The 16,186-nt window shown below is 38.7% G+C and overlaps 1 protein-coding gene across 1 annotated transcript in view; it reads right to left on the reverse strand.

Moving 5' to 3' along the window:
- The window catches only part of ccdc146 (coiled-coil domain containing 146), a 51,476-nt gene that overhangs the window by 11,823 nt on the left and 23,467 nt on the right, over positions 1–16,186 (reverse strand). Inside the window, 19 exon segments of the mRNA XM_030720244.1 lie at positions 5,970–6,005; positions 6,007–6,129; positions 6,131–6,200; positions 6,293–6,395; positions 6,398–6,418; positions 6,421–6,439; positions 6,932–7,007; positions 7,174–7,338; positions 9,090–9,178; positions 9,603–9,770; positions 10,887–10,979; positions 11,863–11,959; positions 12,585–12,674; positions 12,899–13,103; positions 13,106–13,125; positions 13,927–14,000; positions 14,136–14,229; positions 14,382–14,464; positions 15,161–15,218. Of these exon segments, the coding sequence (XP_030576104.1) occupies positions 5,970–6,005; positions 6,007–6,129; positions 6,131–6,200; positions 6,293–6,395; positions 6,398–6,418; positions 6,421–6,439; positions 6,932–7,007; positions 7,174–7,338; positions 9,090–9,178; positions 9,603–9,770; positions 10,887–10,979; positions 11,863–11,959; positions 12,585–12,674; positions 12,899–13,103; positions 13,106–13,125; positions 13,927–14,000; positions 14,136–14,229; positions 14,382–14,464; positions 15,161–15,218 (1,684 nt within the window).

A 16,186-nucleotide genomic window follows, 5' to 3' on the forward strand; every position in this document is an offset into this window, starting at 1 on the left:
TTCAGGGATTATAAAACATGGACAGTCAGAATCAAGAAACAGCTTTATGGCTACAGAGGCAGAATACAGAGCACTGCAATAGCATTGTCAGCAAGCTAGATGCTATTACAGTCTATTACATTTTGTTTCATAGAGGCTACGTCTTTATAATATTCAATATATTTTGTGTTGACAGGGCATAATTTTATCAAGAGGTCCATCTACAGTTGTTGCAGTCTGACTTCTTGTAAAATGTACTATGATTACATTTTTGGTGCAAGTCAGTTTACAGAAGGAAAAACTAAAAGAAATGTAATATGTATATTACATACACTTTGTTTCATCAGTCAGGTGAGGTGAATGCTAGCATTACAGAAAGAAGGGAGTCTGGGCTTGTTTAAGCTGTTTCATTGGTGTTTAGTATATGGCACAGTCAATTTCAGCACCTTACATTATACAACGATTAGTACTTTACCAACAGTGTCAACTGGTAAACCAATTTAATTCCTCTGGGGTACTTTAGCACGTAAAAAGACCCATTGGTAGTAATTATAATTGTCATAAGGACATGGGAAGCAAACCTTTGACAATAAAATGATGGATCTTTAATTATAAACAAAAAGTCCAAAAATTGCTGAAGCAATAATTCAAATCACATGGTCATATGGGAGCCGAACAGGGATGCATGACCGAGCAATTTAAAAATAATGATTACTGAGGGGTGTACTACAAAGCAAGATTAATGAGTTAGTGAGCTATACTGAGCTTTAAGAGTTTTCTGTTCCACAAAAATGTCTCTCTTTTTAGCTGGCTAAATCACCATAGTAACTCCTGATAAACACATAACCTGGTCGGATGTTTTCAGTGTGATACAGATTCTTACGTTTTACATTTGCACATGTGCTGTAACGTTACAGCAGCGTAAAATATACAGATTCGAAAATTCATCAGCGACCAAGATTTATGGCTGGAATAAATATGAAAACCTCAATAATAGCCATGAAAAAATGAGATCAAGAAACCTAAGGGAAAGCAAACAGAAAACACATAATAAACACAAATACAAACTCCAAAAAAACTCAAAACTCAGGGACAGACTGGGGACCATGACAGTAATGCTGACAAAATCAACACATACAGTCAGAGCAAACAAGTTAATTTATAAAAATGTCTTCGTGTAAATCAATTCAGATCACTTTACAGCGTAACAGCTGATGAAAGAATTTAACTCTCGAGATATTCTATATTTCAGAGCTTTAAATGAACGTCTTTACTCGTCAGAATCCCGGCTGCAACAAATATGTACTCAGTTCTCACTAGACTGATTAATCTGTGTTCCACTCTCATATGTAACCACCCTAAGTCACTTAAACAGTACATGATGGATGGTATAAAGTGTGTCTTGATACCCTCCTTCTCCTCTACCCACTCTTCAATCAATCACCTTTTTCCTCTGTAGTGCCCTCTCGTAGCATTTTTATAGCCGTCCTCTTCCTTCTGTTCGTATACACTGACGTTCGTCTTTCCTTTTGTATTCATCTGTCTCTGTTCTGCCCGCCTGCCTGCCTCTGTATTCTTCATCTGACAGTCACAAATAATAGCTGCTTTCTTGGCTCATGACTGCTGTAAAACATTGCAGATATGACAGCATCCAAGCAGCCTACAATTTGCATGTCATTTACATAATTTCAGCTCAGGTTGAAATTAACATGACGGCTTAAAAAGCTTCATAATAGACGGTACGCCGAATGCCTGAAAGTGTAATCATAAAAACACAAATAATGACCTTATTTATATACAACGTCCACAAATTGGGTTACAAAAAGCCTTGTAATTAGATAAAAGACGAAGGGGCAAATTAGTAAAGCAGAAAGGTCAGTAAATTAAAACTGCAGGAAAAATCATACTAATATGATAAGATATAATAAGATTAGCAGAACATGCAAGTAGAACAACTCAAAGGAAGCATTTCTTGGGGGCCTAGTATAGTTATATAGTTTTAAAAAAATATATAACCATCACATTGTTGACCGGGTCAGATAACACAACTAGGAAGGAAGGAATAAAAGCCAGATGTTTGCTTTGACAGGAGATTTACAGATGATTCAAACTCTGCCAGCATGCATTCATCAGGCAAGACATTCTACAGCCTTGAAGGCTCTGACAACAAAAAAATCCCCAGCTTTCCATTGTGGGATGTAGGACTAGTTATAAAATATGGTTTAAGACTCACAAGCTACATGAGGGCTTATAAGACATAAAAGAAAGACAACTAGGCATAAATTTAAAGTAATCAGTAGTCAGATATTACTTAGAGTTAATGACCTGTGGATTAACCAAAAGCAAAGTCAACTAAATAAATTGGTGAATACCCGATAACATTGTAAACATGAAATTTTTTTTTTATTAAATCTGTATTTAAAGTATGTGGGGTTTAATGCTATAAAAAGTGTTTTTTTCCCCACAGTATGTCTGGAAAATAGATGTAAAAAATTTTGACTGGAAATCTGCTGTTGGAACCATGAGCAGAGCTAACTTAACTCTCACTGCAGGATTCAGTGTCAGAACGACATTTAGCCTACACCCTAACACTGTAATCTGAGTTAGAAATCTGGATTTTTGCAGTACTTTGCCAATGCTCTAAAGAGCCAAATAACTACAGAGTGGAGTTTCATAGGGGGCTGAGCTATGGAGCTGTTACATTAAAATTGCATTTCAGTCTACTTCCCTCATGAATTTCAATTACAGACTTACAGTAGGACCCATCTGATGAACCAAACTGAATTATCCTAACTGATCATATTTGATTATCATTTACCTCTCTCACACACTCACATGAGTGATTGATTTAACATGCACATGCTCTCAGTACACTTGCATATGCACACTCGCTCACATAAAGCGGAGTCGCCCTAACTACATTATTCTCTTTATGCTGCCGTTTGATTTATTGGTTCTCTTTGCTTACTTTTGATTCAATAGTTGATTGACCACTTATCTCTGTGTGTCATATGCCTTTTGCATTTACACAGAATTCATACAAAGATGAGAATTTTTTTTTCTTGATTGCTGATCTCTGCCTGTTCCCTCCATGCAGTATACATGAACTTCCACACGCATACTGTCAAAAAGATTCTATTTGCGGAGTGTTTCCCTGGAGTAACAAGTTCCAGACAGGTTGGACAAAGATTTAAGAGGGACAGAATATGACTCACCACCATAGGGACAGTGCTATCTGTCATCAGCCTCACCCTCTTATAAATCCACAACCGACTGTGTCTTTGTATGTCTGTGGCTGTGGTATAACAGAAGTGTAGCCAGTCATTAGATGACTGTTTGTTCATCGACATTTAGATTTCACAAACGCTGCGCAGATCTCAGCGTGCGCACTGATGCATGTGCACCTGTATGCGTTTGAGACGATGACGTGCCCGCGACTCATAAACAAGCAGTAAATTTAGATTCCGACCCAACCTCTGTTTATTTTGCTGCAATTAAAATTCCTCAGAGCAAATGGAAGCCTCAGAGTATATTGAACTTCAATAGTTTCACAGATGGCCCAATCTATCTTTGTCAAAATATCCCATCAAAGGAAGGGGGGGTCTGTCTGCAATGAACAGATAAACTGGTCACAGATGAATACAAATACACAATATATATGATAAATCGACAGCAAGGCAGTTGCATGGAGATTGAATTCGCATAGAGAATGAATTTGCAGGGAGAATGAATTGAGCTGGTGAGCCTCCTGCAAAAGCAGAGACCCCCATGATTCACTTTTTTGTGCCCGGGGGAGCTAGATGGCTGTAAGAGTGAAACTGTAATTTAGAAAATGATTTGCTGTTTACACACAGACGAGAGGGAGAAGGTATTAAATGACTGGGTGGCTGAATGGCAAGAGGAAAGAACAAACATGGACTGATAAACTAATCCATGAGATAATTGTTGATACTCAAAGTTTCAGGAGTAGCACATCTATTCAAACATGACAAAGATGGTCTATAGCCATGATAGCAACTAGCTTGACCTGACAAGCTGCATTGCAACCCTCAGAGTCATGGTGCTAATATGATAAAAATATCCAAATACAGGGTCACGTTGCATGAAACAGAAGAACATAACAACAGGCTGAAGTTGTGACCACCACTGAAAGAAAACTCCTCATGGAAACAATAAAATTGCCGAATTTTGGAAAAGAGAAAACATGAGTGAAAGCAAAAAGATGGCACCACCATGGCCCGTTGTAGCAAACGATAAACAACAGAAGGAGTAAACAGATGGACAAAAAGGAGAGGGGTGTTTTTCAAATGAGACAGCACATGGTGAAGTCGCTTCCAACGCTATGTTCATCCAAAAAAGCACAAGACTTGGATAACATAAGTCTGGTCCAGCAGCAACTGTAAGCCAATCACTCTTGATCTGGAGCAGCACCACACCCAGTCCCATGATGCAGCCACGGGAAGGGAAACTCAGTGCATGTTTGTGTACCTATCTTGAATCTGTCTACGTATCTGTTTGGAATGAATGTTATCCCCTTTGGTTTAGATATTATCTTCTTTCAGAGTATCGGTGTGTGTGGTCCTGAACTTGTCAATTCTGTCTCTGCTGAAACTTATAAAAAAGTTTAACTCCAGTAAGATCTGCTCAGCAAATGAGGTTCACAACAGTGAAGCAAATTCCTTCTAAACTAATTCCTTATTATTATTATTCTAAAATATTTGTTTTGAAATAGTAAAGGGATATGTGCATTGCTTCCACTAGTCTGTCTAAGTAGACCTAGAGAACCGTAGGAGAGACACAAGCAAAATCAATCTCGATTATGGTCAAACTAAGATGTTTACTGATATTTCAAATTTGAATATGAGCACTGAATCTGCTCATTAAAGTAAAGCGAAAGCCTTCCCACACAGCATGTTACTAGAGCAATTCAGAAGTTCCATTATGAGACGAGGTGCCGAATGTGTTTCAAACACAGATCGGATCATTAGTGATGTTCTGAGTGTCTCCACTGCTCTAAGGATTGTCTTCTAGAGATCTGCACTTAACTGTTCTTTTGGAGTTCCCCTGGCTTGACACAGACATGCAGAAAGTTGAGCAATAATCTGCAAAATCCCTGACACATTCAACTCACACACACACAACCGAGCACACCCTAAGATCTCTACGGATAAAAAATAAATCACATATAATATTTTTATGACAAGGAATAATGGGAACGCACACACCTAGCTGGACAATGCCTCGGAGCACTGTGCAGAAAGTCCCTGGTTTGCAGATGGAACATGCATACTAAGACAAGCACAAATACAGACACTGCACGTGCCAGAAATTACAAGGCAAACTTTCTGGATTAGTAAAACAACCTGTATTTTCAGTGCATCTTTTTAAAATTTAATCACACTACGAGGAAGTGCTAACTGACAGATTTAACTACATTCAGATAGGATTTTGAATCCATGAAGCCAAGGCATTTCATGATACAGTCATGGTCATGTGGTCAGCAGTGTTTTGCACTTTGGGCACAGATGAATAGGGGCGTTTTATAGAATACAACGCTACCTATATACTTGATGGGGGCTCTAACATTAACGCCTTAAGCAATGGAAAACCGTAGAACTGTACAGTGTGCTGTATTTGCAGCTAAACTTATCAGAAATATTAAAAAAAAACAGCTAATGCAATAATTTCTTGTAACAGGGAATAAAAGAAGACACTGGAAAGGAGAAGTGGGTGTTGTGAGGACAGTTGCCGGAACACTGTCAGCACTGTTTACACAAGAAAAAAAAGATTTTGATGAAGGATTTCCTATGTCTACATAGAAATCTACCCGTTCTCAAAACTGTAAGCATGCAAAAAGTACACACGCATCTTTCCACCTACTGTGCAATTAGTATACATTTCTCCAAGTTTGGTGTAATACTTCCTTTGTGGAAGGACTGTCACCTGTCTGTGTGAGGATGAGTGTTGGGGTTTTTCTGATGTTTTTCTACCTCTATTTGGAGCACTGTAATCTCCTCCTCCAGTTTTTCTCTTAAGGAGTATATCCTTCTTCTTCAGGTCTATCTCTCTCTTCTCCTCATTAATCTTTAACTCCAAGTCTCTCATGTCCTTCTCCAGGGCCTCCAGAGTCACATTTCCTTTAGTGATAGCTTGCCTCCTGGATATTCACCTTCTCATAGTAGTTAAACAAAATCTCTTCGTGCTCCAGGAGCTGGATTCCTCTGTAGAGTTGAGAAGTACATACAGTATATAAGCTTTATGGATTTTGTAAGCATTCGGGTAGCATTATTTGAGCTTTAAGCTACAAACATACAGGAAATTGCGCCGCTGTATTGCAGTTTCATGATTCTTGTTTATTTCCAGAATAGTCTCCTCCTGACGGCTGATCATTTGAGCGAGCTTCATTAGTTCCAGTTGTTGTCCTCACACTCCTGATCATTTGGCGCTGCTGCCCGGCAGCCTACAAGAATTTGGGTTGAGAGAAAGAGAATGTAATAAGTATGTTCACAGAGTCAGAAACAAGATCTGCACAAAGTACCCTCACAAAAGCCTGTGTTAATCAATTTTTTTTTTTTTATGGCCAATGTGTGACGTACCTGATTTAATATGTATCAAGTTATGTAATAATTCTTTATAGTTTTGCCCTTCCCCTAGACCCTATCCTTCTAGTGTGATGGAGGAAATGCAGAACAGGGAAGTTAAAATAAAAAACAAATACAAAAAAACAAAACAAAACAAAACTTGAGTTCCGTGTTGAGGCACAGATTAGTCAGTGACCTTAAAACATTAACAGGGAAAAGTCACTTGAAACACAAGTTCATTTCAAAACAAGAAAACAATGGAACGCTTTTCTTATCTGTGCCTATGTTCAAATTTGAATGTCCTGTAACACATTTAACCTGCTTAAACACTCTAAACTGTGATACTGCTATACTGCAAAGTGTGTGTGTACCTTGGAGACGTCATTGTGTAGCTTGTCTCTAATTTTTGAAGTATTAGAGATCTTCATCCGAGCCTTTGAGAGTGCTCTGGAATAGATGTATAAAGCAAAAATTACACACACTGATGCAGAAACTGCATGAAAATTATGTCCAAACACTTGTTGCACACAGCGTTAACAAAGCTGAACATTATAACCATGCTGTAATCCTATTATAGTATTTCGCTATGGCCAGGTAACCTTCATGAACACACCTGTCCTTGTTTATGGCAATGGTGCGCTGGATTTCTGTCTCATTTTCCAGGACCTTAATCTGCTCTGTCAAGTCTGTGATCGTCTGTGAAGCCATCTGCTTCAGCTTGACATACTTTTTCTTCTCGTCCATAACCATATCACACAGCTTAGAGTACTGTAATATTCTGACAAGGAAAAACACTGATTAGTAATGAACACATTATTCACCAGCAATACAAGAGCAAGAGCATCAAGAGCAAGTTTTTGACATTTTATTAGTTACACCACTGTTCTTTTGCATTTATTTAAGGATTATTAGTGTTCTGGGTTAGCCAGGAATGCTGTAAATGGATTTATTCTCTTTGTTTGGCATCTCATTAGCTATTGTGAGATTTCTTAATAACCAATAATAGTTGACTTGCCTGATATGAAGCCCTCAGATATTTCTTCTTATGGCCTTGAGGCCTATATGTGCTTGTCAAATAAAATATGGGCAGAAATGTTGTCATCAACTGTAGCTATATTCCCAATGGAGTAATCGTAATATCAATGACTCATATTCAAGTGATCAGTGGATCAAAAAAATTATGACAGACTTGAAGTCTCAGAGTGAGTTTAAAATGTATGAAAGACGTGTGCGCTGAAGAAAGACAAATATGAGAAGAGAGGGAAGACACACTGAATCCATGTCAAGTGCAACCACTTCAGACTGCAGTCTGTTGCTGTGACCTTAATGAATGTATTTTTTAAAATCTGCTTTTATACTGGGTGGTGCTGCATGCATTAGTCTGTGTCTGAACACTGAAGTATGACCAATTAGAAAGAAATGGTTTTCTACCCAGACAACATGTGCAGATGTCTGAATTAATTGTGACTGCAGATGTTATGCAGCTTAGAGGAGCCAAACAGAAAACCGTGGAATCAATTACCAGTTGTGAAAAGTGGCTACATTAAAGGAACAGTTCACTGGAAACCAAATTTACACATTTGGTGTGAGTTTTGTAGTTTTGGAGATATCGGCTAGAAGTACACGGCACTCGCTTTGTGGTGCTTAAAGTGTCAAATCAATTCAAAAACCTTGTGGCTCATGCTAGTGACAATGTGAGAGGCTGTGAACATTAATGGTGTCGCCCTCTGCTGAGCTGTAATATTACGTAGCTGTGTGCTTCTTTTGAAAAAAATATAGTTTCTACATGAGACCACTAACAGTGAAGTTTGGGGATTTCTTTGAGTACTTTGATCGTGTAAATCTGAATAGAAGAATTTTATTTACAGCCCACTCTGATTGACTCAGAATAGATTAACTGCATTGTCCAGGTACTCATACTATAACCCTTCTCTTCTGCTACAGTTAGGTAAATAAATAATCAATTTTTGGAATTTTGCTTCTGTACACAAGATCACTCAAGCAGGCAGACATATCATTGTCAAAGTCTACAATCAAGAAACACCTTCAAGAGAAGATTTAGAGCAAGATGCAAACCACTGCTTACACTCAAGATCAAGAAGGCAAAACTAGACTCAAACATTGAAAAGTTCTGTCATACATGGTGGAGGTATTTTTATAGCACTGGCATACAATATGACTGCCAGACCACAAGCTTTATTGATGATGTGACTGCCGACAGAAGTAGCAGGATGAATTCTTAAGTGTACAGGGTTATACTCTGCTCAGATCCAGCCAAATGCTGCAAAACTGATTGGACAGTTCACAGTGCGAATGGATAATGACTCAAAGCCTACAGAAAACTAGAGTAGAGCATGCTTTTCAGTTACTGAAGATAAAAGTGAAGGCAGAGAGGCCCACAAATAAGCCGTGCCTTAAGATGGCTGCATTAAAGGCCTAGTAGAACAACAGTTCATTTCCCTAATACTACATATTAACAGCATTAGTAGCATCACTATAACATCCTCTTAAAAATACAAACAAAATCACCTGCGCTGTAGCATGGCGTTGAGTTTGTTCTGGTCCATGATGATCAGGTCTTTTTCTTTCAGCTCTTGCCGGATGCGCTCATTCAGCTGCTGTTGGTAGATTTAGGCAGGAACAGTATCATCACTTCTGTGTGTGTGTTTTCCACATATCAAACTTCACTTATGCTTTAAAAAATCTCTCCCCTTTCTACACTGTAAATAAATAAAGGAAAAAAACATTGCCTTTTCTTCAGTATGTATTTTTATGAATTTCTAAGCTGTTTTTTCTTATTCACTGATTAGGAGAGTATTTTTAATTGTTATTAATAATAAGAATAATCGTAAGAAGAATTAAAAACATTTTAGAATAATTTGTAATATATGTTTTCTTACTCCCACAGTCTGATCACTTCAGCAAAAATATTTCCTTAAAATTCAAATTAATCCATACTCACATAGGTATGCACTGATGATGACATAAAAAATAGATGTAAATGCATCTTTGTGTGCGTGTCCGTGTGTGTTTAAATTGCACCTCAGCTCTGAGCAGTTCACGGTGCTTCTGGCCTCTCTCCTCTGCTTTGATTTGTGTCAAACATCTCAGGTTATGGAGTTCCTCTCTGAGGCGGTTTGACTCTCTCAGCAGCTCCTGAATGACCCCACACTGCTGCTGCTTCTCGCTTTCCTCCTCAGCCACCGATAGCTGGTAGGGAACAATTTAAGAGCCGTTCACAATAGAAAACCTCATGACTATATGGACCCCCTGAGGGATCATTGGAATCAAGTTTTCTCTTACTGTGTGTCATCATAAGAGAAAATTATGTAAAAGAAATCTAATTTGTCCTCCATTTCTTGTAATAAAGATAACTTACAAAGAACTCACACTGTAAAAGCCAAGACAGGAACTGGAAAAAAAAAAAGACTGAGATGTTCATTAAAACTAAGATATATTTAAATAACATTTTGTTATCTTGACCACACATTCACCAATCAAACATAAAATTATGACCATCTGCCTAATATTGTGTTGGTCTCCCTTTTTCTGCCAAAAGAGCCCTGACCGATTGAGGCATGGACTGCACTAGATCCCTGAAGGTGTGCTGTGGCATCTGGCATATTAACAACAGATCCTTTAAGTCCTGTAAGTTGTGAGGTGGGGCCTCCATGGATCTGACTTGTTGGCTCAGTACATCCCACAGATGCTTGACTGGATTGAGATCTGACTGGTCTGCAGCTATGCAGCCCCATACACAACAAACTGTGATGCATTGTGTATTCTGACACCTTCCGATCAGAACCAGCAGGAACCTTTTCAGCAATTTGAGCTACAGTAGCTCGTCTGTTGGATCGAACCAGCCTTGGCTGCCCATGGCCCTGTCGCTGGTTCACTTCTGACATACTGACCACTGTTAACCGGGAACACCCCACAAGAGCAGCAGTTTTGGAGATGCTCTGACCCAGTTATCTAACATCACAATTTAGTCCTTGTCAAACTCGCTTAAATCTTTACTCGCCCATTTTTCCTGCTTCTAGCACATCAAATATGAGGACAAAATGTTCACTTGCTCCTAATATATCCCACACACTAACAGGTGCCACGATGAAGAGATAAACAGTGTTATTCACTTCACCAGTCAGTGGTCATAATGTTATTCCTGATTGGTGTACATGGACCTCAGCCCTGCGACAGATCAAAGACTTGTCCAGGGTGTATCCTGCCTCTCGCCCTCTGACAGCTGGGATAGGCTCCAGCACAGCTGTGACCCTGAATTCAATAAGCTGAAGAAAATGGGTCGATGGATGGCCCATACATGCCCACCTGCTTTTCAAAGCTGACTTTGAGAGCATCCACCTCTTTCTGAAGCTCCATCCTTTGCTGAATACTGGCCTCTCTTTTGGGAACAGCATCTAACTGAACATTCAGAAAAGAACGCAAAAGTATGTTTAAATGCTATGAAAGTCTGCATAAGTTAGCAAATATCCACAGCATCAATCCACAAAAACACTTAATACAAAAACAAACACTATATAATACTGTTACATGATTTGAAAGTCAGTCTTTGGAGGGAGGAGAAGCAGACTACATCAGCAAGTTTAAGGATTTCAAAAAAGATAATGCAATACCATAATTAAGTTTCATCTGCATACATAAAGCAATAAATATTTGTTATTAGCCCTCTTGGTGGGTAAAGTGTGAGCACAACAGTATGAAAATATTAAACCCATCAATCACATCCTGTTCGATGTAAATGTGACGAATTTCTGTGGTAAAAACCACAGACTCCTCTAAACAGTCCACAGTCGATTTTATTACGAGTAGCTGCTCATGTGAGTCCTACTTGATTAGCAAACTGAATGAATCATATTGTTCAACAGCTTTGTTTCACTGTTTCCTCAATGTGCAAATTCCCAGATGTGTCATATTGATTTCCTTTCATGTTGTTATGTGCTTGTGAGATGTGCTGATGCATTTCCAATCAGCCTCTTACTCGTCTTTCCGTTTTCTCGTTAAAAACTGTGCACGTCAGTAAAATGACAGGAAGCTTCATTCTGGTTGAATATAAATCAACTATTTATTGTGCTGATTACTGGCATCATGACAGTAACCTGGAAAATTTCCTTCACCTGTTGCCAACTCCAGTAAGAAGGAGAATTTGAGGAGAATTTATCCAACATTATGAGGGTTAGCGGTGAAATCTGAAAGCCTTCAAGCTGCAATTCAGACTGTTACATGTACAAGGAAACTACAACAAACACACTGGACACTTCACCAGCTCTAACACTTCACAGATCACCTGTGCATTTAACTCATCGTAGACAGACTGCGTGTGCTCTAGCTGTTCGGTGGCCGCGGTCAATGCGTGCTCCGTCCTCCTCAGGGCCTGCATCTGTCTGTGGAGGAAAAACAGGCTTCTAATAGATTCATCATCACGAGGACGAGTTTCCAACACTAAAATCTATTACCTCAGATTTACAACACCGAATATGGACCGCTGTCAGATATGATGGTTTTGAACTGTTTTGGGAATGCAGCTAAATAAATGCCCCAACTCTTGTTGAGAACTTAAAAAAAAGTAATTAATTCACAACTGTATGCAAATATCGATGCTGAGAAACCTGTAAAACCACATCTCTGTGAATACTGCTCAAAACAATATACTTTAACTTCTTTATATCCTATGGGATCTTTAATTAGAAATAAAAAAGCTTTTAAATTAGAGTGTCTGATTAGATTTATAGCATGGATAGAGATCCTCAGTCATACTATGGATCTGTACAGATCCATTACAGCTTGATAGCCCTGCTGCTGAGAACTCCACTTTTATGGCAGAAATGTGATGAGATATGTAATCCTGTATTTAAAATACTTAAATAATATAGGGAAGAGGGAAACACAAAATGTAAACATAACACTTGTGTGTTCAGAAAAAGGTCCGTAGGGCAACTTTAAGGTTTTTTGGTATGTGAGGACTGATTTACATGTGGAAAAGATTCCTGCTGAGATATCATCCTGTACCTGTTTTTCTCCTTGAGCTGCACAGACTGTCTCTCATACAGATGCTTTCTGTCACACATGATGTTCTGCAGTTTCATTTCCAAGATGCCTCTGGTAATGGAAAACACAGTGACATGCATGACAAATATCCGATCTTGATATACATTATTTATCTAATTAAGAAACCCAGCCACGGGAGGGGAAGGGCGGGGCACACAGGCCAGTGTGCTCCTAGTGCTTTGAATGGTTAGTAAAACCAGATAAGCACTATGTTCAATTTCTTTCTTACAAATTCCATGAGAATATTAAAAAAATAAATTTAAAAAAAAGTGTACCTGTTGCCCATGAATTCAGCCACCTCCTCCTTCCTGATCTCCTGCTCTTTTTGCAGCTGTCTGTAAAGCCTCTGACCGGCCTCTACTCTGGCCCTCAGACCCTCCAGCTCTTGCATCACCTCCTCCTTCTTCATCCCGAGGGAAAGGTTTCGCTCATCCACCGCTTTTACTTGCTGCTCAATTTCTGAAATCTCCATATTTAGATTTTCATCCTTCTCATTGCAGCTCTGGTAATTGTGTTTCAGGAATTCAAAGAAATTTGAAAAATAAAAAGAATGAACGCAAGGATAAAAGTATGGTCTAGTGCATATCTTATGAAATAACAGCATGCGCATGCATCTTTTACATACTCCCCACAGTACCCCTCAGCTTTGTGAATTTGAAATCACAAGTCAGTGCTCAAACAGCTTATACAAACAGTTCCACTGCAATACTTGCAAACCAAATATTAATTTAAAATAAACATAAAAGGAGCTGCAGTGACACAACAAGTGAAGCATCCTGCAGCTGCACTTGAATTTAAAAAAAAAATTAATGAGGCCTGACCCATGTAGTTGTCATTTTTATAAAGAATTTGACTGGTGCAACAAAAAGTACCCCACTCTGCAGTTCTTTATTTGGTTAAAATAAAATTTTATGAAAAGCCCACTGTACATCAAAAGCTGGAGAATCTGCATGAAAATGAACAAGTACTCAACTGGAAAATGGAGGTTTTCAATGGGAAAAAAACAGAAAAAGATTCATTTCCAGGCAGACATTTACACTGAGCATAAACAATTATAAACACAATATCTTTACACTATGAAACCCAAAGCTTCATCCAGGTACTTTCATTTTGTTTGTGTAGGAGTTCCAGATGAAGGGGAGGGGGCAGTTTACAGCACTGACTTTTCAAAAGTAGCTCCAGCTGGCTTTTCTTCTCAGTGTTGTCTCTCTGAAGCACCCTAACACTCACACTGACATTCCTGGAATTTCTAACAATAGTCCCCTTCCCAAGAAATAATTATGAGGAGTTTAGATACACTTACTCCTTCTTAGAGCGCTTCCTTTCGGTTTCCTTTAAAATCTGGTCGGGTATGCTGATGAGCTGGGCCTTCTCAGCCTTGTAACATACACAGAGATGTTCACATGCACCAATATACAATGGCAGATGATTTGCTATTTTATTGATGGCGCCCTATAAGCTACCCCCCCCCCCCCCCCCCCCCCCCCCCACACCACACACACACACACAGACCTCTTTGAGCTCAATGAGTTCCTTCTTATCTTCCAGCTCATTCTGTTCTTTCAATATCTGCATTTCATGGGTTTCCACATCTTCCATCAGACTTCTGTGAGATGCAAACAGTACATTCACCCCGAGAACAATTTTAATTAAAGGCACAATGGTAATACCTGCAGTTAAACAGAAACCCAATCCCACACAAAACGCAGACGGTAAGAAACACAAAATTGGGTAATGCAATTTAAAACTTTATGATACCTGATTTCTTGTTGTCTTTGTACCACCTCTCTCCTCAGATCCTCATACTGGTCCTGCACAGCTTCTGTCTTGTCCTCCTGCTCCTAGATGACCCACATACAGTGTGAACAACAGCCTGAAAATACAGAATTATTAAATTATAACAAACTAAGCTCAAACTTCAAAGCCTAAATACAACAGTACAATTATTATAAGCATTATCAATTTTTTTCTACCATTGGTTGTGTGTTATAAATGTGGCTCTAATTCAGATATAAAATTTATTTTAGGTTAATAACCCAGACCCAAGTCTTGGATTTAAAGTTTTATTATATTTTTTTAATCACTTGTTTGGTTGGTTAAATACTACCCACAAACCTCTTTGACTCATTAAGTAGACTCTCTGAGTCTAAGGTCATTTGTAATGATCTGGTGTTGGGCTCAGCAATTAAACAGTAGCACATAAACATATTCAAATGTGATTAGTGCTGCTGCTGAATTTATTAAGTAAATTCTGCAAAGCTCAGACTCCTTTGCCATTAGCAGCACTAGCAACAGAATTCAACAATTCGACATCTGTTGACCACCTTTATCAAGGATTAAATCTGTTATCCCGCTTGTTGTCATCTTTTTGCTACACTGGAATAAAAATGTTATTGCTTTAAATGACAGTTCCAACTGTTCATATTGAAGGATTCTCCCTGCCTAGAGGCTTAAAGTAAAACTCATATTTATCCTCTTTCAAGAGCATTGCTGCAGTAATAATCCGCACCGCTGAAACCAGAGCTGGATGAACTTACAGCAGGTTTCATCTGAATCTCATTCTCCTTCTCCAGATATCGCTTCTCTTCCCAGAGACTGCACACGCGTCAGGTGAGGTGACGAGCAGATCACATGAGTGGAGAATTCAAAGAAAACAAAATGAACAAGAATTTGAAGAGAAATAAATCAACAGTTTTCAGTTCCTGATTCGACAGAAAGAGGAATGTACCGACACAAACCTGCATTTGTATTATTAAAACTTGACTAATGTGCAGTTTTCATGTTAAAAAGCAATCGAAGCAGAATCAACGTATTATTAAAAACGCATGCCAAATGAGTTGTATTAATGACATAAACACGTAAACATCTCCAGTTCCACACAGTCTGAATGTGCATACAAAAAATTATTTCTTTGCATTTTTCATCCTCCACAGCAGATGTTTTTTGAGCAGTTGATTAAAGTTTGTATAAAATATTTCAAGTCAGCTCTGTCATAATGAAAAACCTTACAGAAGCACATACTGTACAGTTCACAAAGTAAATTATATTAATCTTCCTGACAAGTTGATATATTGGATATTAACTGATACACACACAAAAAAAAAGACTATACAGAAAAACTGCATGAAGGCTGCAAAATGTGACCGGAAAATGTGCTGAATTCCTGCGAATCTATTTGGCTACAGATGAAGGACGCAGTGATTTTAAAAAGGCATCTTTGCATGGTGAGCATCTGCTTGTCATATGCAGACTGATAGCCATGTGGACAAGTGAGGGGAGAGGGGAATGAACAGGAGAAAAGTCAGGAATGGGGGAGAGAAAAATCTCAGGCTGGAGGCGATGAAAGGAAGGAGAAACCGAGATGGTGGGAGTGCAACAGAGTTCACCAGCAAAAGCTGTCACAAACAATATGCACAGTCAGAATGTAATAATGTCTATGACTGCTTCCTGGGAGAATGCTCTGCAATTGGTTTTCATTTAATATTTCAATTACTGCCGGGCCGACAACTTTCTGCTTCAGTGTCAGCACTAAAAATCACTGTATCCTACAGATCATATCTCTG

The sequence above is a fragment of the Archocentrus centrarchus genome, chromosome 23 (genome assembly GCF_007364275.1).
Source record: "Archocentrus centrarchus isolate MPI-CPG fArcCen1 chromosome 23, fArcCen1, whole genome shotgun sequence".
Taxonomy (NCBI): Eukaryota; Metazoa; Chordata; class Actinopteri; order Cichliformes; family Cichlidae; genus Archocentrus; species Archocentrus centrarchus.